Here is a 27303-nt window from a genome sequence, read left to right as displayed (position 1 = left end):
TTTTAAAAAGGGCTTAATGGATATACTTTATTAAAATGGTGTTTTGAACACTGAGATATATGATTTAAGTCTGCTCACAATTACTCTAATACATACATTTAAAAGAATGGTCAAAGCAGCAATCATATCAACTCACTGGGAAAAGCACAAAGTACACCCAAGCAGCACTTTGGTTAAATTATAAAACGATGTACACAAGAGCACTTCAGCAGAAATTAAATTAATTCAGAACACATTAAGCTGCTAAATTTTGTACTGGCATCCAGTGGTAGAACCATGGTAGAATTTCATGGTTTCACAGCCCGGAACACTCAGTTGACCATCACTGGACCATTTCAACCATCTAACAACCAGTGGGAGCTGCCATAGTCAGTCAGTCTCATTCCAGATGCCAAAAGCAACAGGCAGGTCATCACATTTGGCTTCTAAAGACATGACATTTTATTTCTGCTGAGGTCATCCAGATAAGTGAATCTCATGAATACAATAAAATGTAATCCAACCAAAATTTTATGTCGCTTTCCACAGACAAGGGTATGTGAACAACTGAAATGCTAAATTCAAACCCATGTTTGTATTTAACTGTTTGATGCTAAACTTTAACCATTCCTTCCCCTCACCCTGCCTTGGCTCATTTTCTTACTATCATATTACCATGAAATAAATCCTCTTCCTTTCTTAGAAAGGAAACTAAATGTCCTTTCTGATATTGAGGAGTTCACATAGGCCTAATCATTCTCTGCCAGGATTCTTAGACAAAAAAGAATCAAATTCCACTTTGAAAACATAATTTCTATTTAGATTATGTGCTAATAATTCTTCAATGCAAGTAATTTTTTTTTTATTTTGGAACTTGAGAAAAGTTCACATCGTAGAGTATAGAGATTCTAAACTGATCCCTTCAAAACTAATTTTTTTCAGAAAAAAATGCATAAGACTTTGAAGCACTTCAGAAACACAAAAATCTGCAACAAATGAACAGTTGATAGAGAGCAGGACGGCATTTACTTGTGAATATACAAGGTACTTAAGAACTTATACTTGTGAAAAATCACAATGATTTTAAGCATATTTTGCCAAATAAATGTTGGCAAATAGTTTGGCAACACGTTTTATAAAGATGATTTATGTACTACACATAAATGAAAGGCAAACATAAATTACAATGGATTTAAATTTAATTACATTAATATAATCTGCATTATACCTATACCCACATGTTAATAACCACATAGCAAATTCACAGTTATAACCAGAAGACTATATTTAGAACAGTTCTTTTTTTTCACTACTGTTTGCATAATTCCTTGTAATAGGCCTAGAAGCTGAAAACATGTAAGCTTATTATCTTTTGTGGATTATAATAATCTACAAATGATACTTTAACCTTGTGGCTTGAAAAACAAACACCAATATGTTTTTATGCTTAAGAAAAGTTGACTGATTTCTGCTTTTTGGGTAAAGCAGAGCAAAGCCCACCCCAGACCAAGGCTGACACAGCCCTACAAATTTGTCTTTGTAAACCTGGCAATCCACCTCGGTGAATCAGTGACTTCTGAGCTTGACGACATCACTCCCACTCTCAGTTTTTAAAGTAAAAGAGAGGAATAGTAATGTGAAGAATTCAAATCAGAAATGAAACCTACATTTTCAGAATGTCATTTTGTGCTTTAGAGTTTTCGTCTGCTTGTTACTTCATAAGTTCTCCATACTCCTAAATGACGCTTCTACATTTAGGTTCCGGGACCTAACTCAGCAAGAACAAGAAAGTTTTCCAGCTTTCTTAGCCTACTTTTGGTTCCTCACTTCCCAGACAATGAACAGAAGACTGTTTTCTTTCCTGTAATGTTCTTCACTTTTCACTAAGCTTCCTTGAAAATAAAAAAAAAAAATTCAAATATTTCTTTGTCACCTTTTTTATCAAAAGAAAATTCCTGATTAATATATGCAGGAAAACTCAAGATTTATTTTCTTCCATTCCCAAAAAGGTGAGAAGATGTGAATATTTATATTGGGCCCTCTTCCTTCTAACAAACCTTTAAATAAAACATAAAGACAGAAAAAAAACTCAACCATGAAAACCCAAAGTGGAAGGAATAGACTATATCAACTTGACCTTCTTGGTTTCTTTTTTTGTTGTTGGTTTCTACAACAAAACTCCACGCCATTCTTAACACTCAGCATTTTTCTCACATCCTATTATTTTATTTGCACATTACCTAGAGCAATGTAGCTTCAACATGCTAGTCTGCTTCTGTGTTTTCTGCATAATTTACCTGCCATAAAATATCTCTGCCATTTTCAATCTATTTCTTCACCTGCCAATAACCATTTGTTCTCCACTATAAAGCTGTCCTCCGTCTGTCAAGAGCCCTTGCGATAAACATATTAATAATTTAAATCTCACTGGTGAAGGAGCTATGCAGGATTGTTCCCTTTAATTCTCTATTACTCCAAAATTTACATATGTACATACCCCCACACATATAACAAACTTACATTGTCTGCAAAATAAACTGCAGATATAATTTCAAACACGCATGTAGAGATTCACATTTTAACAGCAAACTTACATGCAGATATAAAGTAGAGTTTTACATTCCTAAATTACATTAGCAAGCTGAAATATAGAATGCTTTAACGTTTTAGATTTATTCTTTGCTTTGAATCTTAGAAAGAAGCAAAAAGGAGACATATACCTCACGCTATCTCTCTCCTATTATCAGACAATGTGGTATTATTTTTACTGACAAATTATCCAACTTGCTTATTCTATACAAAAGGTGATATAAACATACTACATATAAAACACAAAACACAGAGTTAAAGATAACAAATGGAAACTTCATACAAAATACTGGATACCATCAGTATTTAAGTTTGTATGGCTTTGACCAAAAGATTCGGCCTGTGCATACTCTTTTGATATAAAGAAGTAGTCTATGTATCTATATAACATTCTTAGCTACAGAAAAAGAGGCAATGAAGGGGGTTGGGGGGGAAGGGGGAAGACCAAGTGACACAGCTGACATTCATAACTGCACTGTTGTAAATATGCATACAATTTAGCAGCGCCATATTATCTGAATTAATTTCTTTTGCATTGTGAAATTTACCAGTAAGTGGTCCAGAATACAAAATATAGTCACACAGAACTCTGTTTTCACACTTACTCCTTGGTAGAACTATTGAAAATAAACACTTGCAGCTAACACATTGCAGAGCCGTCAAAATATCTACTAGTTTTGAAGAACTTGAAGGCAAGAATCTGTTCAAATGAAGAAAGAACAGAAATGATCAGACGAAACTCGTAGCTGCCTAAGAGTTTTAAAAATTAGAAATTTAACATTCAGCAAGTGCGTCAGAACCACTTTTCATTTGCTCACTCAACTTAAAGATTCACCACAGTTGAATTACACATATATTTATACTGAGTATGTACAGTTGAACATAAATATGAGTTATTAATGAAAAACTACTATGTAAATGGTTACTTAGTTTACACTGACTTGTGTACTGATCTAGTGAGTCACAGAGGCATCCAGGCACAGCTGACTTGTTTGATTTAGTAAGTTTCTTGACATACTCAGTGAAAAACTGTTTCACAGAAATTCAAAGTCCCAGCAAGCAGTCACGCCCATCGTCCACTGGAGGCAAAGCTTCTGCTGAATGAGAAGTTGATTTTAGAGCTCTTGTATTTCCCCCAGGCACCAAAAGGCACTACTACTGCAGTACTGTTATCTTCAGTACCAAACTGTATTGCCTGCAAGGTTTGGCAGGAAGGAAGAGAAAAACACAGGAAATCAGAGTCTGTACAAAGAGAAATAATTGTTCCTCTAGAAGGCTATAAACTCATTCAAAATACAGTTACTGGGGCGCCTGGTGGCTCAGTTGGTTACGCATCTGACTTTGGCTCAGGTCATGCTCTCACAGTTCGTGAGTTCAAGCCCTGCATCAGGCTCCATGCTGTCAGTGCAAAGCCTGCTTCGGATCTCTCTACCCCTCCCCTGCTGTTTCTCTCTCTCTGTTAAATTTTTTAAAAATGCGGTTACTAACCCAGATACTTCACAATGGTTTATGATTCATTCAACATGTATCAAGGTCCACACAGTTTATTAGATTGCACATAGAATAACAGATGATCCTGCCCCAAACAACCATATTAACTATATCCCACTGTAGCAATTTTAGCAACAGAAATACCAAAAGGACTAAGGTACAAGATATACAGCTCTTGAAGAAAAATATAAAACATTAAGCACAGGGACTAATACAAGGTAAGAATTCAGTGTTAGCTTTTACCTGGCAATTCTGCTTCTAGGAGTTTAGCTTAAAAATTAATATCCTAAGGAAATGGATGTGTATAAGATATAATGACAATAAAGTTTATTATGCTCCCTACAAAATGGAAAAGTGGCATAAACTAAATTTTCCTACAGTAGGAGAATTATAAATCAATTTTAGGGACTAATTCAAACAGGAAATGACATAGTCAGCATTGTAAGAAGTGCTTGGGATTATATTCAACAGCAAATGTATTTTAAAAGAATTCATAGCCTGAGGCCAAAACTGTGAAGGAAAGGGTTGATTAAAAATATCTGATATAAAAAGCATCAAAATATAAAAAAGTTTTACAAACAAATTGAAAGACAAAAAATATATATACTTAACATATAGGAGGTTTTTAGAATAACCATGAAAAAGACAAACATGTCTGTAAAAGAATGGAAAACAGCTATCCACAGACAAGAAATACAATGGCTAACAAACCTGTGCAAATGGTTAGTTTCACTAACAAAGAAAAAAGATGCAAACCAAAAACATTAAAATTTTATTTTATTTTTTTACCTATCAAATTGGCAAAAAACTATGACAAGAATTTGGAGAAACAAACTTTATAAACATGATAGAGAAAAGTGTAAATTGGAGTATCATTTCTGGAGGGCAATTTGGCAAACTTAGTAAAAGTTTTAGATGGAGCGCCAGGGTGGCTTGGTCGGTTAAGCATTCGATTCTTGATTTCCACTCAGGTCATGATCTCACGGTTTGTGGGTTTGAGCCCCAAGTCAGGCTCTGCACTGCTGTGGAGTCTGCTTGGGGTTCTTTCTCTCCCCGTCTCCATCTTTCTCTGCCCCTCTCCCTCTCAAAATAAATAAATAAACTTAAAAAAAAAAAAAAGCTTTAGAATACATTGTATTCTTTTTGCCTAGCGATTTTAAGAACTTCACCTGAGAAAATAATACATGAAGGAAGCAGATATGCACAGAGATACAATAAGGTTTATACGGTGCTTCCCCCCCCACCCCCCATAAGATGGAAAAGTGAACATAAACTAAATTTGCTGATTAGGGGAACTAGTAAATGAATTATGGCACACAAATATAGTGGAATACCACAGAGTCATTAAAATATCACTACCCATGTGAATGAGAACACATGTATCTCAAAACAGGTAGGTGAAATTAGGAGAGAAGTGATCATCCATGGAATTGGGCCCATTTCTTTAATCTCATGAACACACATAGTAACCAAGAGAATAATTCATGCTCACCCGTCTATTTTCATGCAAATAAAAGTAAGGTATTTTTAAGTAATGTTTCATGTCTTAATTACAAATATTAGCACATAAAAGTTTGGGCTAAATATGCCTTCCTGGTTGCAAATGTAAGAATTGGGAAATGTAAAAAATAGCTGTTAAATTAAAGCATATCTCTAATGATTAAGCAATGGCTATAACTTAAAAGAGCTATTGATCCAAACAGAATATTAAACAGCACATGGAAATTTTGCATTTTCTTCATTGGGTAATACTGGATATTCCCAGTTTTAGCTCTGACACACTAACACATAACCTATCCATATACCTTTTTAAATTTTTTTTTTTTCACACACCCATTTTTAAAAACCAGAAGTTGCCTATGCTATAGTGTTCTTATACTGGATATTTATTTGGAACAGTTTAGCTTGGTCCAATGGTTGAATTCAGAAGCTTAACTGGGTGGGTTTGAAGCCCAGTTCCACAACTTGATGGTTTTGTGATCTTGAATAAGTTACTTAACTTCTCAGCTTCTGTGCCTCAGTTTTCCTCATCTGTGATAAGGGATAATACTAGCTCTAGCCTCAGAAGGTTGCTGTGAAGATTGCATGAGTTAAATATGTATGAACAGAAGAGTGTCTGACACATACTGATATTACTATTAACTATTATTATAATTTACTGCTGCTATTACTATCTTTTCCAGATGTGTACAAATCCAAAAAATAAACATAGCACATTCCTTGGCATACTAGTTTTACTTAACTATTTGGGAGAATTGTAAAAAAAAATTTAAATTGGAAATATTATGGAGTCAAGTGTAACATTCATTGTAATACTCAGGCTAAAACACGAAATTTCAAAGAAATCTCAAGCCTGTGGCAGCCCCTCCAGGCTGCACCAAGACCTGCATCTGGGTTGTTCTTTCCTCCTCTCCCCCACCACCCACAACTGGGACTTTCTAGCAGAAGCTTTGCTGTGTCACCTGTTCAATCACTGCATGGGCTGCTTCGTTGGGATCATGGCACTGATTGACAAAGTCACAAATCTCTTGACTGTTCACCATGAAGTTAATTCCATCTGTAGTGAGGACCAGGAAGCTGTCATCAGCGTGATGGAGCTGCAATCAGAACCAAATGCATAGACTCAGTCTTTGAATAACCTTCAAAATCCACAAAATTTTTTTTGTTTGCTGAGTGGTCATCTGTGTTTAAAAGCTTCACATTGAAGGGGCGCCTGGATGGCTCAGCTGGTTAAGCATCCGACTCTTGGTTTGGGTGCAGGTCATGATCTCACGCCTGGGGGGCCGTTCACGCCCTGCATCACGCTCTGCGCCAACAGCGCAGAGTCTGCTTGGGACTCTCTGTCTCCCTCTCTCTCTGTCCCTCCCTTGCTCACGTGCTCTTTCTCTGTCCAAAAAATAAACATTTTTTAAAAAAAGCTTCACAGTGAAAATGGAAGGCCTATAATTTGGACAAAATTAGCAACATTTAGCATCAACCACCAGGGACAAACCTAACGTTTACTTAGTATCACCACAAAGGAAGAAGCTAGATAGCCAAACGATGAGAGACAGCACATTGTAATGGTTGGGAGCACTATCTCTGGAGCCAGGCTCCCTGGATTTGAAATCTGCCTCTACTTTTTGGCCGGGCAAACACAGGTAAATTCACCCATGCTCTAGAGTTGTTTTCTCTGTAAAATGGGGTGGTGGTAGCTATCCTGAACAGAGCCTGGCACAGAGTAAACCCTATGTAAGTATCTGTTTGACAAAATGAATACAAGTGAACTAACTAGAAGACAAGGAATCATTCAATTAACAATCATTCTCTGCCATTATTGGGAGCCTACACTATACTGTGCTAGGTACTAGCACATGCAGAGAGGGGAGTGTCAGCTCACAACTGGGTGTGTGTTAGGGGAAGTGTAGTGTAATGGAGGCACTGATTAGTAGCATACAAAAGATGTCAGAGAAACAGAGGTGGGGCGATTATTTCATTTGGTGGAAAAGGGAAGTGAGGGTCACATTCCAAGTGGTGGTGACTGGATGATCACGTGTAGGGGAGGAAGGGCAGTAGAGCCATTCTACCAGGTGAATTCCATTGCAGAGTGAAGCAAAACCAAACCTCACTTCATCGTACAGTAGGCCAGTATCTTATTTTATTTGAAAAGTTCATCTATCCTTCCATAAACTGCTCCTTTTAAAAGCCATGTTGGGGGGGTGGTGCCTGGTGGCTCAGTCGGTTAAGCCTCCGACTTTGGCTCAGGTCATGATCTGGCGGTTCGTGAGATCGGGCCCCACATTGGGTTCTGTGCTGACAGCATGACAATCCTACTTCAGATTCTGTGTCTCTGTCTCTCTGCCCCTCCCCTGCTCATGCTCTGTCTCTCTCTCTCTCTCTCTCTCAAAAATAAATAAACATTGGGGCGCCTGGGTGGCTCAGTCAGTTAAACGTCCGACTTCGGTTCAGGTCATGATCTCACGGTCCATGGGTTCCAGCCCCGCGTAGGGCTCTATGCTGACAGCTCAGAGCCTGGAGCCTGTTTCAGATTCTGTGTCTCCCTCTTTCTCTGACCCTCCCCTGTTCATGCTCTCTCTCTGTCTCAAAAATAAATAAATGTTAAAAATAAATTAAATAAATAAATAAATAAATAAACATTAAAACAATTAAAAATAAATAAATAAATTAAAATAAATTAAAATAAAACAAGTCATGTTGGTCAGGGGGCACCTGGTGGCTCAGTTGATTAAGTGTCTGACTCTTGATTTCAGCTCAGGTCACGATCTCATGGTTTGTGAGATGGAGCCCTAGCTGGGGTTCTGAGCTGACAGCACTGAGCCTGCTTGGGATTCTCTCTCTCCCTCTCTCTCTGCCCCTCCTCCCCACACACACTTGCTCTCTCTCTCTCTCTCAAAATAAATGAATAAGTTAAAAAAAAAAAGTCATGTGGCTGCAATTAACAGCCACATGACTATGGCTTTCTTTCTTTCTAAGAAAGCCTGTAGCTGGGAACAATCCTGCATCCATTCTTTGCATACGTATCAAATGTTTGCAGGTTCTTCGTTACCTTGACCCTCTTTGTTTCTGGTTCTGCTATCACACCGCTGGTTTTAAGATCCAAATCTCCAAGACTCCTTGTCATTGCAAGTCTGCCATTCACATGAGGCTGTCCCAAACTATTCCAAGCCACAAAGCCACCACATTTCTTGATCCTGGTCCAAGAAAAAAAAAAGGCTATGACATGATACCCCAGGAACGAAGGCATGGTTAAACTTAAGATGAAATCAGTTTAAAATTCGAGGTTACATTTCTATCTTTAACTATATAAACATGATCTTCACAGAATGATCAGTGGAGATGGTACCTTTCTTTTTCATCTTTTCTTTCTGGAGTATGGTCAATGGTCAGCTTCATGGATTTTCCTTTTCTACACAAAATAGCCCTGCTGTCCCCAACACTGGCTACAACCAGCTCAATACCATCTCTCAACAGGGCTACCGTTGCAGTAGTCCCAGAAGTCAGAAGGGTTGCTGCAAACAGTATTAAAAAGAGGGTAAGTCAGTGACAGTCAAATGATTGGATATGGAATTTTTATTACAAAATAAAACACAGGCATGTTAAACTAACACTGAAATGTATCATTCTAACTTAACTAGAGGTATGCAAATAAAATGCAAATGAACTATGTAAGTAAGAGCATGCAGAGAAAGAAGTATTTAATTCAGTAACAAGGCTCCATGCAAACAGAAAAAGTTGCTAACCTAATTTGGTAAAAAGTGCATCACTGTCTCCAAATGGCCTCTATATAAAGTAAAACTGACTTGAACATATAATAATTATGACAGCCTGTGTCTACGTCAGCTGTCAGAATTAAAAGTATTTTAATGAGACTGGTTAATACAGCAGGATGACTTTTAGGTATGAGCCCATTCAGGCAAGCTGACTTTTCTATAATCTATGCACTCAGAAGATTTTCTCTTCCATTTCTTACTCCTATCCTGTGAAAGTATTACCGGTTAATAAGCTAAGCAAGAATGCCAAGGGCATACCATCTGCTCTTAAAGTGCTGTATTTTATATTCTTTCCTTTTACAATGGTTCTAATATTATAAATGTTCACCAAAAAAAATCCTAAAACAGTTAAAGGTTCACATTCTTTTCTACTTATCTTTGTCCTTCCCACACATGAAACAAAGTTACAGCCATCATTATATTAGGAAAGTATGGGAGGGTGGAGAATGAAGTTCATTCTAGCTTCCCATTTGCTTCCTTGGAGTTCACATTTAATTTTCCCTGACCAAAATCAAAATTAAATGTTACTTGGCCTGAGGTCGTCACTGTTTCCTTCATCCAGTCCAAACTGCATTTTTGCATCTTTCTTTGATTTATTCGAACAGTGTCTGCCCTACTTTCTTTATCATTTGTTACAAATTTTGAAGGTGCATTGAGCCTTGCCAAAAGTGAGAATAAGGGAAAAGTGAAATTAAGGGCTAAAAAGTAAAGCATACTGGAAGAAACTGAAAAAGACAACTTATTTAAAGCAGGTATTATCTCCAATAACATGGTTAATTCTTTACAGCATCTACATAAAATACTCAGGTGATCATCCAAAGATGTCTTCTACAAAAGTAGGTTTAGGAAAAATGAAGTGCTACTGATTTGACTGAATAAGGCTCAATCTTACCAATTTTTTTTTTCAAAAAGACAATTTAAAAAATTTCATCAGTAATGCATTTTGGAAGGATATATATACTTATATACATATATATTTATTCCAATTGGTATATTAAAATGCCTGCTTTAATCAGAGAAGTAAAATGGAAAAAACATTAATAAACCCTACTTAATCTTTTATATCCATGCTCAATCTACTTTCTCGAGAAATAGCATTTATAGTTGCACTATATTCCCATTTATCTTTTGATTTTGGAACTGTTGTGCAAGGTAATATCTCTGCAATGCTAAAACATATTACATATTTGTCACTGTATAACGTAAATGTCTTAGCATAAGTATCAGTGATGTTTACATTATAAAAGTTAACTTCTGAGTTTCCCAAAACATTATGTGATGGAATCTTCACAGTTTCACTACTGTGATTTTTTTCCAATGATGGGAAGAGCCAGGAAGAGAACACAGGCATTTACTTAGATGCTACCTGTCCAGGGAACTTAGTATTCCTTTCCTTTGTCTAAATGGTCAGCAGCAGCTGTTTTAAAAAGTGGTTTTTAATTAGTTACATCAAAAGAGTTAAAATTTCATAAATAAAAACTTCCAAGTTTAGCTGTTTAGGATTCTACTGTAATTCATGGCTCTGCCCCCTAGGAATTTAAAAGAGCTTGATTTTAAGGGCACCTGGGTGGCTCAGTTGATTGAGCATGCTCAGGTCATGATCTCACAACTCGTGAGTTCGAGCCCTACATTGGGCTGTCTGCTGTCCGCACGGAGCCACCTTCAGATCCTCTGTCCCCCTCTCTTTCCGTCCCTCCACTGCTCTCTCTCTCTCTCTCTCACACACACACACAAATAAAAGAGCTTGAGTTTTTACCATCCCATCTTTACAGTTCCAAAATCCCAGATTTATGGGAAAGTTTTCAAAACTGACTGTTGATTCTGGCTTGCTAAGCATCTAAGAAGTAAATATTAAATAAGCATTTATTTAATTTAACATTTAACATGGAAGTAAAAAGTCTCACTTTTGCCCTAACAACAGAACTATGAAACTAAGACATCTGTCAATAAGGTCTTAACACTCACTGGACATTTCCTACTGCAAGTCATCTCAACTAATGGGACAGAGAGGATGTGGGAACCTTCCAGTAGTCCAGGCTAGGAACCGCTGGACTCCTTCACCTGGGACAAAATTAAGCAGATCTCTCTTTCCACTGAAGCCCAGCATATAGTGTCCACGGGCTCCAGGTCTAGAGCTGCTGACCGGGCACAGTTCTCTGCCACAAATAACACGCACAGAGGCAAATAGGAAATTCACCCAGGAATTGTGCTCAAACATTACAAACCTGCAACACAGGGGAGGACAGAGAAAGAGCTGCAAAATAAGGGCAAGGGTTTTATTTTGGTAGAAATTTCACTAGCAAATTATATGATATTCCAGGAGATGCCAAATCAGCGATTCCAAGACTCAGTTTGTCTAAATTGATGGTATTTTGTAGTTGAGTCTATTTTTTCATCAGAGTAAAACTTCTCAGTTTTACAGCTTCCCAAGGCAGGAAAAACTATATACAAACACATGTATGCAAAACACATATGTTGTATAACACAGTCACACATCTATATACTCATTCTCTCTCTCTCTCTCTCTCTCTCTCTCTCTCTCTCACACACACACACACACACACACACACACACGCACACACACACACACACTTCAACAGTCCTGAAAAGTAAATCAGTACTTTTGCTGAGTTGAAAAAAAACAAAACAAAACAAAAAACCTGTCAATTTGTTTTGTGCTAATATCAGAACGGTCCCAATAACTAACAGGAAAATTCATGGGAATAGCAGTGAATAATTTGATTCTGACAATTTAGAGAGGATGTGAACTACAGTATACCACCAAATTAACTGGGATTTAAATTTGTATCAGGAAGGAATCAAAGCACCTCCTATACCAAGATACAAGAAGTACCATATTTGTTAATGAGGCTTGATGCATTGTTTTGGAATAGAATGATTAATTAAAATTCATTGTTTAAATATAGGCTAGTGAGGCTCTTGAGTGCTAATGCATATTTATAAGTTCATGTAATTCATAAAATGGGTATTTCTGCAGCTCTCTCTTTTCCCCGGTGTTGCAGGTCGATATATCAAAAGAAAAATGATCAAGATTTTGAATGGCAACATAAGAGTAAAAGCTGTACTTTTCAAAGTATAACCCCCCTGGCAATTACTGTTTTATTGTGTAAACAATTATCTGTATAAACCAATACACTTTCAATATTTATTAAACATGGGTGTTCTGGACATGTATGACTCACGAACACCAAAATCAAAGTAATGAGCTGAAGCAGTAACAGCACTGTAAGTATCTCTTCCACATTGTCCCTATTGTTTTTCCTTTTGGCTGCCCTCAGTGTGAGAAGGGTAGTCAAAAAACCGCCTTTCTAACACTGGTTATTTTGTAGAGATCAGATAATGTGAAGAGCATGGAAGTTTCCAGTGGAACTCATGATGCTATCACCAACATCTCACACTCTGAAATCAGAGCAAGACTTCTCTTTCTGATTCATTTGTCTCTTGGGGAGCTTTGCAGCTTTCAAACCTTATGCAATCTAGAAACCCTTGGAAGAGTTTATAGGACATACAATATATAATCTTAGTTTTCTACCATCCCATTTGTTTTAAGTGATAGTTTGTTCATAAACAGTAGAGTAATGGGATATCATTTGAATTTACTGCCTGGTTTCATTAATTGTAATAATATATATAACTGGCATGAATTATAAAACATTTAAAGACGATGATGAAATTAGCTTCATAAATAAGAGTGATTTCAAAATGTGTCAACAACAAATCAATAAAAAGAGCCAGCAACTTTGTAAGGTCAAGATTCTTGCAGTTTCTTCACAGGTGGCACTCTGATTTTATTCTCCTCAAACCACCCCACTTTAAACTGAAATAGTAACTTTTTTTTTTAATTTTTTTAATGCTTATTATTTTTGAGATAGAGACAGAGACCAAGCAGGGAAGGGGCAGAGAGAGAGGGAGACACAGAATCAGAAGCAGGCTCCAGGTTCTGAGCTGTCAGCACAGAGCCCGATGCGGGGCTCGAACTCACAGACTGCGAGATCATGACCTGAGCCAAGGTCAGCCGCCCAACTGACTGAGCCACCCAGGCGCCCCGAAATAGTAACTATTTTAAATGCTAATGGGATAATTGGAAGCACTTTATGCAGATGTGACAGCTTTGGACCAAAATCTTGAAAAGAGGAAAATGTTTTACGTTCACTTTATTTCTTTTACTTCCCCTCAAGAACGCTAATATAGTACAATTGAGGGGTACTTCTCCCATTTATACCCCCAAATTCCACCATTAGTGATTCATCCCTAGGTTTTAACCTGTCTCTTTTCAGGCTCCCCCTACTTAAAATTCAAATCCACCCAGGAGTGATAATTCATTAAAACATATATGTTATATTAATAATTTGGTTAAATCGGCTCCAGGATAATCAAAGAATAAATTATAATAACTTTGGTGAGTGGGGTGCCTGAATGGCTCAGTTGCTTAAGCATCTGACTTGGGCTCAGGTCACGATCTCATGGTTGGTGACTTCAAGACCTGCATTGGGCTCTGTGCTGACAGGTCAGAGACTGGAGCCTGCTTGTGATTCTGTATCTCCCTCTCTCTCTGCCCCTTCCCCTCACACTCTGTCTTTGTCAAAAAAAAAAAAAAAAAAAAAAAAGAATAAACATTAAAAAATACTTTAAAACATAACTTTGGTGAGAAAGAGCAGGCATGAAGATCAGTTCAGTCCAAATAATCATTGAGTGCCTTCCAGATTCTGTACAGTGTGTTTGTTGAGCACTGGAGATTCAAAATGAGTAAGCCATGGTCCCTACCTTTAAGCTGCTCACTGGAAGGGTTCAAGGACAGGAAATGGGACTGATGCTGATAGAAAAGGTAAAAGCAACTGGAGGGGGCAAACTGCACTTACTTCACCATTTTATTTAACTAGCCCTGGGTCCTAATATAACTTTGCTAAAAGGAATATTATCCACTCTTATAATACTGGTACCGCTTCAGTTCTTACTAAAAACCAAAACTAAAGTGTTTTAAAGTTAAAGAATAACTTTGAAATCTGAAACGAGGTATGTTCTTCTAATACACAAATTGAAAAGTTAAACAACTTACAGCGTTCTGTCTTTCAGTGGTTTTAACATATTTGATAAAACGGGCCCCAAATATCAAAAGGCAATTTTTAGCAAGGTTGAAACCTTGACAACTTACTACGAATAAATCTCAAAGTTGTTTTCAAAATACTTATTTAAACACACACACACACACACCAAGTGATCTATAGGAATACATATAAAACGAGATTTAAGAACAACAATGTCACAGTAGACCCCTTTCTTTTAGCAGCACACTAGGTATCATTCTGTTGTGCCCCATTATACTTGCAAACAAGTAAATGGCCATTAAACAAAAGTAAATTTTAAAATATCTTATGAAAGGTCTGAGATCATTAACTCAAAGCATAGGATGGATGAACTCAGTTAAATAAATACAGTTTAAATTTCTTATTCAGAATTATATTTTTATGATTAATTTCTTTGCACAACTGTTTATGAGTAAGGCACCTTTAGAAAGTTTCTTTTAAGGTAGGCAAGTTAAACAAATTCTTTCCCTAAGTTCAAAATGCTCTTTAATTATATTTATTATTTAATAAATGAGAGGGCTCCTCTCATCTTTTGCACCGAATCTATCAGTTTTAAGCATCTTTGTCAATTAGATCCTTCATAGAAGGGCTGACTGCACCCATAAAGGGTTAATGTTTTGACTGTGGGCCACATTCCCAGGATAAACTTGTCTGCCTCTGAAAACCTTGCCCAGCAGGCTACCTGTTTACAGAACATTCAGGATACCCACTTGCACTACAGCCAGCAAACATTGTGGTGTGAGATACAGCCAACCTGGTAATGGATGAAACAAAGGCACACCAATATTCAGAGTTATAAAGATAAAACTATAACTGTTTTAATGTTCTCTCACACGTTGTTATCCGTCAGGGACAAGAGCTAAATCTTCTACCTAAAATGTACCTTCTCTCAACCTCTCTTTTCAAAAGTAAGGAGCCAGCTGGAAGGGAAAAAGTCCAAAGGCATGAAGAAGAGCAAATGGGCCAAGTCAATCTACCAATGAGAAAATAAATCTCTGAACAAAGAGAGTGGAATCTAATGCTTTTCCAAGAAGTACGATGATGGTAAGGTTCTCAAAAAAGGGCAGGAAAAATCTCGTAAGATGGCAAATAGAGCCATCCTAGTCATCTTCTGTACGCTTTATCAATAAACATGCCCATGAGAGAGGCCACTGTGGGTGCCAGGAAAATCCCAGCCCTCACTCTGCAACTGGCCTTATCTGCAATTTGAGGAGAATTTCCATCCCTATGCTCTCTCACTGAAAATTGTGAAATGTTATTTCTATGATGCTTTGACTTCCTTTAAATAAAAAGATGAACCAAACACTGATTAATATTGCATGATTCGCTTTCAAATCAGTTATGAGGTCTGTATGTGTACATTTACATGATCACTGCAGAAGTTTTCAAGATTATCTTTATGAGCAAAAGATTTTAGGGCCAGCTAACTAGAAAACTCTAGCTACATTTTTCTGAATGCTTTTGATAAATTTAGTCAAAATCAGAAACATTTTACTTTCCAAATTTAAGGATAGCACACAAACTTTAAATTGAGCTGACATGCCCTTGTGTTTAACAGATAAAAACAAAAATATCACTATTTACCACAAAGCTGCAAGAGCAGGCTTTTTCAGAAGTGGGAGAGGGGCACCTGGGTGGCTCAGTTGGCTAAGCATCTGACTTTGGCTCAGGTCATAGTCTTGCAGTTTGTGAGTTCGAGCCCTGTGTCCAGCTTTGTGCTGACAGCTCAGAACCTGAAGCCTGCTTCAGATTCTGTGTCTCCTCTCTCTCTGCCCCTCCCTGCTCATGTTCTGTTTCTCTCTCTCTCTCAAAAAATGAATAAGCATTAAAATAAAAAAGTGGGAGAACACAGATCTTTCTTCTAATTAAAGAAAGTAGTGCATATTAGCCATTGTCTTTTCTTATTTAGGACCAGTTAGTAATTTTTTCTTATCTTCTACCTGGCTAAACAAGACTACCCAATAATGTATTTCAGTACTTGCTCATCAGATTCATCTAAAAAAACAAAAACAGTAAACCCTCTCATAGTATGGACCTTTTATCCATAAAAAGAGCAAATTTTAAAAATCTTAAATCTTTTTAAAATTTAAATTCAATATCAGAACCATTTTAGAGCTTCAATTTTTGAAAATGTCTCCAATATACTTCATTTAAAAGTGAGGTGCTAACATTACCTTGGATTCCAAACAGCATTTAAATTTATCCCTTATATAAAATCACGTTCAACATAAGCATCCTTACAAATAAATTTACATTAAAATTCCCACCCCTAAAGGGCTTAAGTTGTTTCCTCTGTACTAGACATTCCCCAGGCCCCTACAGAATGTGATTGTTTTACTTACCATCAGCAGACAGGTGGGCATGCCTTGCAAAGGCTTTATCTATTTCTAGAAAAGCCAAGGTCAACACAGTTTCCAAGTTCTTCTCCTTAGGAAGCAAATCCCTTGGTGGGGAGAAAAAAAGAGTCCCAAAGAATCATTTTTTAATAGGTTTCTCTTCTTCCTCTAGCTAGCTGGCTAGCTATTATTCCATATAAGGGACCTTAATGGTTCACCTTTCAGATGGACTCTTAAAATCCACAGATTAACAAATCAAATTAGGAAATAACTAAGTACAGACATAAGCCTTTAAGAACGGTAAAATATAAGTCCAAGTCTTAATCCTTAAAAGATTAATCTAATCCTCTCTATCCACAACCCTGAGAGGTCAAGAGTTCTTTCATATTAAATTAAGCCACGGAGTTCAACATATGAATAAATCAACTGATGAACAGCATGAATAACTAAACACAGGAAGACAAGAAATAGTCACATGTTCTCCCCCTTTTATTTTTTTTTTTAACTTTTTTTTTTCAACGTTTATTTATTTTTGGGACAGAGAGAGACAGAGCATGAACGGGGGAGGGGCAGAGAGAGAGGGAGACACAGAATCGGAAACAGGCTCCAGGCTCCGAGCCATCAGCCCAGAGCCCGACGCGGGGCTCGAACTCACGGACCGTGAGATCGTGACCTGGCTGAAGTCGGACGCTTAACCGACTGCGCCACCCAGGCGCCCCAGTTCTCCCCCTTTTAATTCAAGCAGTAGTGTGATCCCCTAAAATACATTAATAATAACTGCAATAAATAAACTATTTAAAGACCTCCAAAACAGCCTCGTTAAATGCATTTTCCTCATACTAATGCCAATCATTTAAAGCTATTCTTAACAAATATTCAAAGCTATTCATACCATTTGCAAGAATAATTACCATTTATTGAAGTACTATATGCCATGCACTGGTAGGAGTTAAGTGTTTCTCATGGCACATGAGATCATGTACTTTATGCTAACTCACTTGAAATGATCACAAATCAAGGGCTGTTGATTCTGGTCAATGGCCTCACCAGAGGAGTTGTTAAAACATACATTGCCTAGGGGCACCTGGGGGGCTCAGTCAGTTAAGCATCCGACTTCAGCTCAGGTCATGATCTCACGGTCCATGAGTTCAAGCCCCCCATTGGGCTCTCTGCTGTCAGTGTGGAGGCTGCCTCCGATCCCCTGTCCCCCTCTCTTCGGGCCTCTCTCTCTCTCAAAAATAAATAAACTTTAAAAAAAGAAACATACACTGCCGAAATGGTAATAGCCATCAACCATCAGTAATAAGTGGCATGCTTAAGCTACTGTTTGTTCTTAAAACAACACAATGGAACCACTCAAATAACTAGGTTAACAGTGAATGTTTCAGCCAAAAGCTTAAAGTTTAAACATGAAGTACAAAGCAAACTGCAAAGTGAAGAATTGAGTCATTGTACGTACATGATGCATTTCTCCATGTGGGTGTGACAGAAATCAGCGGCGGCAGGTCCTCCGTGTCCATCGTACACGGCAAAGTACAGGACCTCATCGGTCAGCTGAGCGCTGTCAAACCGGTCTTCGTTCTCTTTCCGCCTGCCAATATGCGAGGCGCAGCCTACATTTTCCAAGCTGATTTTGGGAATCGGCTTGCCATACTTAATGCTGGGCGGCAGCAGAATCGGCTCATCAATGCGGTTGTCCCAGATCCCAAAATTGTCCCAGGTGGCTGGACGCCCACTGCCATCTGGGTCAAACCGCGAACACCTAGGCTCTGAAGTGGAGCTGTGGCACGTGGGCGTCACCCGCCGGTCGTCCTGCAGAAGGCGGGAGCTCAGCAGCACTCTCCTCCTCACGTGGTTCCCGCCACTTCTGACCAAAGTAATTAAGGCAGCTGTTGACATAACTCAACTCCAGAGGACTCGGGAATGAGGGAAAGGTCGGTAGAACAATAATGGAATGTCTTCAAGAAAAATGATGCGACTGAGGACACAGAGAGAGAGAGAGAGATGCAATAGAGAGACACAGACTCCAACAGTAATTTCATATATAACTGATATATCATTGGATATTACCAACATGTAAGGCCATAAAGAATATGGCACCTAACAGCCTGCTCCTAAGAATAGCAGATCAAAAACGAACTGATTTGCCTACCCCTTTCACAGTGTTTAAATTCTATTAAAATGTGCCAATGTATATATATCATATAGAACCTGTTTCTCAAACTTTAACCTACAGTCACCTGGGGAACTTGTTCAAATGCAGGTTCTGGGGGTGCCTGGGTGGCTCAGTCAGTTACCAGTCCGACTCTTGACTTTGGCTCCGGCTGTGATCTCACCTTTTTGGGTGTTTGAGCCCCACATAGGGCTCTGTACTGACCGCATGGAGCCTGCTCGGGATTCTCTCTTTCTCCCTCTCTCTCTGCCCCTCCCCCACTTGTGCACAGCCGCACACAAATATATAAACTTAAAAAAAAAGTAAATAAAATGCAGATTCTGATTTAGTCTGTCCAGGGCGGAGCCTGAGATTCTGCATTTCAAGACAGTAAACTGCTGACCCAGCAGGCCCATACTTTGAGTAGCAACAATATAGAACACGGGTGTGAGTGAATAGTCTTCCTTCATTAACTCCATTGCTCTGAAGAAAAGGTAGGGGCAAATGTTAACAACAACAAAGTCTCTTAAGGGGGAAAGAAATAAGAAAAGTAACTGGTTAATAGAATAGTTATGACAGCTCTGTACTCAGAATGCCCAAGTTTTAGCAAAGACACAATTTAGGATCTAAATTCCATTTTCTTTGAAGATTTGTCAACTTACTAAATTTCACATACTTTATTACTATGGTTAATGTAGAATGGTTCATGCAAACACTCCCAGAGGCTCCAGGATAAGCCATTTCTGATGTGTGTGATCGCTGGGACTGAAGGGAACCACGTTTGTGACTTAAAAGCAACTGATTTATGCATTTACACTACAGCTGCAGGTTTCCTCTCTACAAGCCCAGCAGCCCAGCCCTTCCAAGTACCGCCTGCCGACTGCTGCAGCAGGAGACAGCACCTGACACTAGACTATGTTTCTTTGAAACTATTACTCTGCACCCCATTTCTGGACTCTGTCCCAAAGTTGAATCCAAAGGCCTCCCCTGGGTGTTGTCAGGGGGAATTCCTACACTCCTGAAGGAAGGGCAGTGTTTCTGGCAGTTTTCCATACAAATAAGGTCCTAAGTAAGAATTCAACTCCACAGTACTTTGTTCTGTTCCTTTACGTATTAGAAACCAACTTGAAAAGATTTTATAATGCTGGTGCAGGGTATACAGGTATTATATTATTCTCAGTTGTATGTTTGAATTATTTCACAATAAAAAGTGAACTTGAAAAACTATATCTCAGCAAAAGCACAAACAAAAACACACACACAAAGCCCAATTTGAGTGAACCCATAAGTAAATGCATTAGAGATTTCAAACAATCATTTTCAAATACATTTTTGGAAATCAGTCTAGCTCTGTATCAGAACAGCCATTACTCCTTTCATTAAATAAAACAATAGAAGGAAAGGATGAGTTTCCAAAGAGCGCCCATGATAACAGGGCCCAGTGAACAATATATGAGCCCTGCCTCCACAGAATTTAGAATAAAGATGGCCTCCCAAAGAATTAATGTATCATGAAAGACTTAGGAGACCATTCCTTCTTGGCCTTTTAGTTAGTATCTTTTAGTACAAAAGACCAAAAGTCACTTTTTTATGACAATATTAGGGGTGGAATAGACATAGTATCTCTGGTTATTAAGTATCAAAGAGAAACAACACATTATATTACCAAAAAGAAGTGTTTATAAAGATAATGACTTGTGAAGAAATTTCAGGCTGTATTACAATCTACGCTAGAGAACTAAGTACTGATTACTGATAGAGATAAGTCACAGAGCAGCTTTATACCATATAGAAAAAAATAAAACTTTTAAAAAATAAACTTTTAAAATAACAATTTTAATAAAAATTTATTAGAAACCATTCACATTTGAAGAGTGCACCAGAAATTAGTGAAATACTATTCTTTTCTTTTTTTCAAACTGAGGTATAACTGACAACACAACATTATATTAGTTCCAGGTGCACAATATAATGAGTCTATTTTGTATAAGCAAAGTACTATTCTTTTGGCTTCAATCTGAAATCATGCGTGCCATATTCGGCCTTGGGCTATTTTGTAGTTGTTCACCTACTTTAAACAAGAGTTCTAGATTTAGAAACAAATACTGAATAAATTTTTTTACTTTTCTAGGTTGCTCTTGTCTTTCTTCTCTCTCTCTCTCCTCCAAAACTCAAAAAATAAAACAGAGCTGCATTTTAGCAGGAAACAAATATCAACTAGAAACACTTAAGAGTGAAGTAAAATGCAAGTTGGGCAGTTTCTTTAAGCCTGCATGGACTAAAGTCAATCATCAACCTGGCCTCCTTCCTCATTTATTCTTTGCACAATCATCTCAGAAAGTAAGCAGAATAGTCATAAGAAAACATTTATTTTATAAGGAATACTATTAGCAGAGATGACATGTGAACCAGATATATAGCTGGTTTACAAAACTAGGTCAGCACCACTTATGCAAGCAGGTGACATTGCATATTTCCAATGCAATAGAACTAAATCATTTAATTTCTATATTCCTTGGGAAACAATTCAAAGAAGACCTGTGTTCCCAAGCTAAATAACAACTTTGAATTAAACCAGCACATCAGGAAAAGTTTCCTCCAGAAATTCAAAAAGTAATCAGCCATTAGCTGCCCCCAGTTCTCCAGATGCCCATGGAAATGACTACACCTTGACTAGCAGACAAAAGAGTATAATTTATGATGTGAAAAAAAAAAAAAAACAAACCCAAAGTCTGCAAAAAAAAAAAAGGCATCAATGTTCTTCATAACAAAAAGAATGGAGAACTGACAAACACCTAAGAGATATTTTTATTATTTGTCAGCTCAGCAATTATAAATTCGCATGCATTTATCATTCTGCAAACTAAAAAAGTTATTCAGGAATCCTTTATGTCAATCTCTCAGTCAGAAGTCAGGACTAGCTTATATTTTTATAAACCATTTTAACATTCATATTCAAGCTTTGAAAGTAAAGATCATCCAAAAGAGTCAAAGGGCAGAAGTAATTCTGCTTGAAAGCCATCTAAAGACAAAAATGTCAGAGCAAAAGTTAAAGAGCACAAGAACACATTACCCACACATCATATTCTACTAGCAAAACTAAAATGTAAAAACTATGCTAAGCAAGAAAATAAAGAACTTGATTGGAATTCTAGTGACAGAACAGGTTATACATATCAGCAACCTGAAGTATATTGATAGTCATATACCAAAAGGAAAAAGAAAATGGATAATCTTCCTTCTAGACCAAACTTTGCCATAATTCCTTTTTATTTCCCAATCAAAACAAAAATGCATGACCCACAGATTTACTTTAATCACATAAATTTTTTTAAGAGTGTGAGTATGCACACACACAGAAACCCAATATAGTCTACATATTGTCAATAAAGAAATGCCAAAAACGTTTTCTGTTTTCATCATTTTCACATTGATTTTTGTGACCAAGACTTCTCCATCTTCCTCTTTAATGCTTTAATGGCTTAATCTGATACTTTAAAGTCCTGACATAGGGGGCGACTGGGTGGCTCAATCAGTTAAGCATCCGACTTTGGCTCAGGTCATGATCTCCCAGTTCATGGGTTTGAACCCCACGTTGGGCTCTGTGCTGACAGCTCAGAGCCTGGAGCCTGCTTCAGATTCTGTGTCTTCTTCTCTCACTGCCCCTCCCCTGCTCACACTCTGTCTCTCTCATTGAATAAACATTAAAAAAAAATTTTTTTTTAAGTCTTGACATAGAACTCTTTGCCCAGTGAAAAATGTTGGCACTTGGTTTAACAATTCTCACTAGCAGGAGGGATTCTCAGCAAAGAGGGTTAAGTTGGAAATTCACCGTGAGACCACGAGAGTAGACAGAGATTCTGCATGAGCACACTGCTGAAAACCCACACCCTGAAAGTAGGAAATCTCAGGTGAAATGCATCAGGAAGGAAAAAAAAAAAATGCATTTGGTTTGTAGTAAACTTTTGAAGTACATACTTGATTTAAAGATAAAAGGTGGTGAAGAAAAGCCACATATACAGCTATAAAATTGCTATGCCAATTGTACATTTTCATCTCACTCCCATTTTATTATCCCTCGATGGTTTAAACACCTCAAAGCTGTCCAAATTTATTTTTGGAAAAAGAGAGGCATTCACTATCTCTGGCAGGAGGGTGCATTTGGGAGTTTAAACAGTTTAAACAGTTTAAACTGTTGACTGCTGAAAGCAAGTCAAAAGGGCAATTTATGGTTGTAGCTTTAAGCACATGACAAAATTATTCAGGTCTTCTAAGGTTCAGTTTACAGAAAGGTGTTTAGATCTATCCCTCCATCAAAAATATTTTAGAAAGTATTCATATTTGTCCATTATAAAGCAGCATTCAGGTATCTTTACATCAGTAACTTCCACAAATGAAACACAAGGTAATTTTAGCATTCTCAAAGCCAATATTTCTTTTGTCTACTTTTTTAAAGACAACCACTGCAACCCAATACATTCAAATGGTATGGAAACTTCCAGAAAGTATTTCAGGAAATGTGGACTCCAATACCTTCTTTATCAGTACTCTGTAGGGGAAAGGAAAAGAAACTGTAATAGTCTACATGAGGGAAACAACAACAACAAAAAACCCCAAAGGATTCCCCTTAGGTTTGATGTGAACATGTTTGGATGTGTGAATAGAGGAAAGAACGTGGGAGTAGTGAAAAGTATTCAATGTTCTAATTCCATATATCTTTTAAAACATCTTAGTTAATGTGGATACAACTCACAGACCACATTCCAAACCTGTACCTTTACACTTCATTTAAGAATTTTCCTTTATATTCTATACTACATCAACAGCACCTCTCCTCTCTTCTTTCCTCTTCTTTAAGATTCCAGTCAAGGGAGGTGCCTGTGTTGATCGTCAATAGAAAGTGACTAAGGGGGCGCCTGGGTGGCGCAGTCGGTTAAGCGTCCGACTTCAGCCAGGTCACGATCTCGCGGTCCAGGAGTTCGAGCCCCGCGTCAGGCTCTGGGCCGATGGCTCGGAGCCTGGAGCCTGTTTCCGATTCTGTGTCTCCCTCTCTCTCTGCCCCTCCCCCGTTCATGCTCTGTCTCTCTCTGTCCCAGAAATAAATAAACGTTGAAAAAAAAATTAAAAAAAAAAAAAGAAAGTGACTAAGGTTGCAAGAAAAAAAATTAGTACTCACTACTCAAAAATTATAACTGTTTTATTACTCAGTGGTGCATCTGTTCTTCTCTAATACCACGACACCACTACTCTTTTTTCAAGGTCATTATAATTTGTCACTTTAGTCACTCCTTCTGAAACCGACGACAATCTCATTCCTCCTCCGCACTGGAAGAGGATGGGTGCAAAGGGCTGAAGAGGCCTTGCTGCTCATTTTCAGTCTGAAGCTCAGAAAAGCCGGTGGAGCTTTAGAGACTCCAAATTCCCCGTCTATTTTCACCGGAGTCTGGTCTTTGTCGCCTCCTATGAAATCTCTAATCTACAATAAAGCGGCTGCTAAAAAAGACACCACCAGCCACAAGGCCTCTCCTGGCAAAGCAAAACCCACATCCTCAGATCGACAGCAACCAGTTGTCTACATCCTGCTCTATTCTGGTCTCCTGAAACGCTCACCCTTGGACAGTTCAGAATCCTGGGCTCTCCAGTAGCCAGTGTGATACACCTCAGGAAGCACACCCTCCCGCCCGCGCAGCTTTGCAGATGGTTGCGCTCACCCCAGCACCTTCCGCCGCCCGGTCTCCGCCTCCCAATCACCCTCGCCCCGCACAGATCCTGGATGTCTCCACGTCTCCCTCACCCCGGCAGCATGTGCTGCTACGATGCGGGGCTGACCCCTGCAGCATCCTAGAATCCGGGGTTCGAGCAGGGTGACTAGGAGCTTAGCTACAGGGAAACGCGAACGCGCAGCCTCCGCCCTTTCCACCATCCAGTCCATGGTCTCTCCTTCCTCCCAACCTTGTCCCACTCCACTCGCTTGGGTGGCGCCTGCAGCTTGCAGTCAAGTTCAAGGCCGAGCGCGGGTTTCTCAGCAGGAAACGCCTGCTGTCCGCCGTGAAGCCCGGGTGGGCCCAGCCGGGACATGCTACTCATGACCTCCAAAGGGAAGAACGTGGTGCACAGAGAACCCAGACACTGCTTGTCAGACTGGGGGATTTAAATCTACATTTCCCCTCCCCTCCCTGACGAACCCTTCGTTTACTCTCCATTCCACGGACCGGGAGCGGTGGGATGTGACCCTGCCCATAAATAATATCATAAACTGCTAGAAATAAATGAAGTGCACTCTCTAGGCTCTTACCTCGCGATGGCAATGTCCCTGGAAATTTTCTAATTAGTTAACGGAGGGCGGGGAAGGGGCTTTCCTGGTAGGAAAATAAGATTGCCTTCCCCGATGTTTCTGATTTCTGGAGCAAGCAGCTAGAACAGCCACTGGCCCTCCTGCTGGAAAATCTCGAGAATTTTTCTCCTGCAGGGAGCCAGATGGAGAGGGGGAAGTCTGTTCTCGTGACTGACGGCAAGCTCTGGCCAATCCGCGTTCGGAGAGGCGGTTCGCCGGCCACGGCCCTTGATTTCAACCAATCATAGATTCCTATGGGAACGAGCCTCTCCGCAACTACAATTTGGTTTGGCTGACTTTTAGTAGCGCTCGGTTGAGCGACGTCTACTTGGGCCAGTAGGGCTCGCAATGACATCCCGCCCTCCCGAAGGCCTTGACACTCGGGCCAATGAGGGGGCGCCTGGGCGTTGGGTGGGATCCGGAGATGGGGTAAGTCCGTCAGCTGGTCGAGGAGGGCTGCGTGTCTCTTGTGGCAAGGCAGCGGTAGTTGTGACAACTGGAAACCGAGAACGAATGCCAACAGTTTTTCTGGGCAAGGAAGCTTGAAAGGCATCTGGTTATACTGCTATTCTTTGGAAAACTCACAGAGCAATGTTCTTCATGACTGAACAGGCGTCTTGTGATCCCTTGGGAATGTCGATTCATTCATTTGACAAGTATTTCCATGTTTATGGAGGACCTTTTGTTTGCCAAGCACTGTGCTAGGCATTGGCGCTACAATCCTGACACAAATAGACATGATTTCTGCCTTCACAGAATTTACAGTCTAATGAGGAAAAGGAAAAACAACAACAACAACAGGTAAACAAGCAAATAAAACAATAATCACGTCAAGGACGGAAATACACAAAGTGTGGATATAGAGAATAAATACGAGGTTGATATTAGATAGGGTTGTTATAGGAGAACTTTATAAGAAGCCATCTAAACAGAGACTTGAAGGGTGAGAAGGAAATCAATCAACCAAGGAATCTGAAAAGTGATGATTGTTCTGGGCAGAGAAGAGAGCAGCACAAAGATGTGAGGTCCTACATTTTGACGTTTTGGAAGAACAGAAAGAAGGCCAGTGTGGCTCTAGGAAGAGGGAGGGGGAGAGCAGCATGACATGAGTTGGGTGATATAGCCACAGGCCAGACCATGCACCTTAGAGTTGTCATTACATTTTCAATTTACTGGGATTCTATTGAGGCCTTTTAAGCAGGAAGTAAAAGGATCTAGTTTAGACTTTACATCACTTTCCTTAATGTGTAGAGAACAAGCAGAATAGGCTATTGGGGAAACTGTTTAGGAGACTGTCTCAGATGAGATTCATCTGGCTTACACTATGGTGATATCACTGAAGGTAGAGAAAAGCAGAGAGATCGGAGATTTCAAAGGTAAACTATTAGCTTGTTTTGACATATCAGGTATCCTGCTCCTGGGCAATTGTTCTGAATCCAGTTCATTGAATACTCTGTTTACAGAGTGATTCATTGGTGGCCCACAAATTCTAGTAATGACATTGAGGATTATTATGTTGGGCCGAAATTCACTTTTCATGGGCTTCCTGGAATTTTCTTTCTTTTGTTAACTTTTTAACAGAAAGTACACACATTCCAAGCTGTGTATACAATTCTATGAATTTTCACAATCTGAACACAACTTGGTATGCTATCCAACAAAGATAAAAGAAGAGAACATTATTAACATGCAGGGACCCTATCATACTGCCTTCTAGTCATTGTCTATCCTGCCAACAACATAGACTTAGTTTTGCCTGTCTTTGTACTTGACATATAAAATCATAAAGTTTGCATTCTCTTGTGTTTGGCTTCTTTATTAAACTTTATATTTATGAGATTCTTCCATATTATTGCATGTAGTTGTAGATTATTCATTTTATGCCATTCTGTGAATATACCACAATTGATGAATTCATTCTTTTGACAGATGTTAGGGTAGTTTCCAGTTTGGAGCTATTACAGATAGCACTACTATGTACATTCTAGTGCATGTCTTTTGATGATGGCCTTTTATGGCGATGGAGCATTTTGGTGGCTGAGGTTTA

The 27303-nt window shown here is 38.8% G+C and overlaps 1 protein-coding gene across 3 annotated transcripts; it reads right to left on the bottom strand.

The window, feature by feature from the left end:
* Positions 1-25394, bottom strand: PPM1K (protein phosphatase, Mg2+/Mn2+ dependent 1K). Of its 3 annotated transcripts, none has more exons than XM_030313457.1 (8): positions 25218-25394; positions 23456-23471; positions 18230-18748; positions 16777-16877; positions 8903-9068; positions 8606-8750; positions 6522-6656; positions 1-3763 (listed from the first exon to the last, which is right to left on the bottom strand). In XM_030313457.1, the coding sequence occupies exons 3-8, from the start codon at positions 18667-18669 to the stop codon at positions 3632-3634; spliced, it is 1119 nt and encodes a 372-aa protein (XP_030169317.1). In that variant the 5' UTR covers positions 18670-18748; positions 23456-23471; positions 25218-25394; the 3' UTR covers positions 1-3631. The 3 variants fall into 3 exon arrangements, with proteins under 3 accessions (XP_030169317.1, XP_030169318.1, XP_030169316.1); XM_030313458.1 differs by lacking the exon at positions 23456-23471 and having other exon boundaries at positions 1-3268; positions 3587-3763; XM_030313456.1 differs by lacking the exon at positions 23456-23471.
* Positions 25395-27303: the final 1909 nt, after the last annotated feature.

Source organism: Lynx canadensis, chromosome B1, assembly GCF_007474595.2.
Source record: "Lynx canadensis isolate LIC74 chromosome B1, mLynCan4.pri.v2, whole genome shotgun sequence".
Lineage (NCBI taxonomy): Eukaryota > Metazoa > Chordata > Mammalia > Carnivora > Felidae > Lynx > Lynx canadensis.
This window is presented reverse-complemented; position numbering and strand designations above follow the sequence as displayed.

Coding starts and splice junctions, on each gene's coding strand:
- PPM1K (XM_030313457.1), bottom strand. CDS start 18,669: ATGTCAACAGCTGCCTTAATTACTTTGGTCAGAAGTGGCGGGAACCAC. Junction 16,878..18,229: donor CACATGGAGAAATGCATCAT/GTACGTACAATG, acceptor CTCCCCACCAAG/GGATTTGCTTCCTAAGGAGA. Junction 9,069..16,776: donor TGCCCACCTGTCTGCTGATG/GTAAGTAAAACA, acceptor TACTGTTTGCAG/CAACCCTTCTGACTTCTGGG.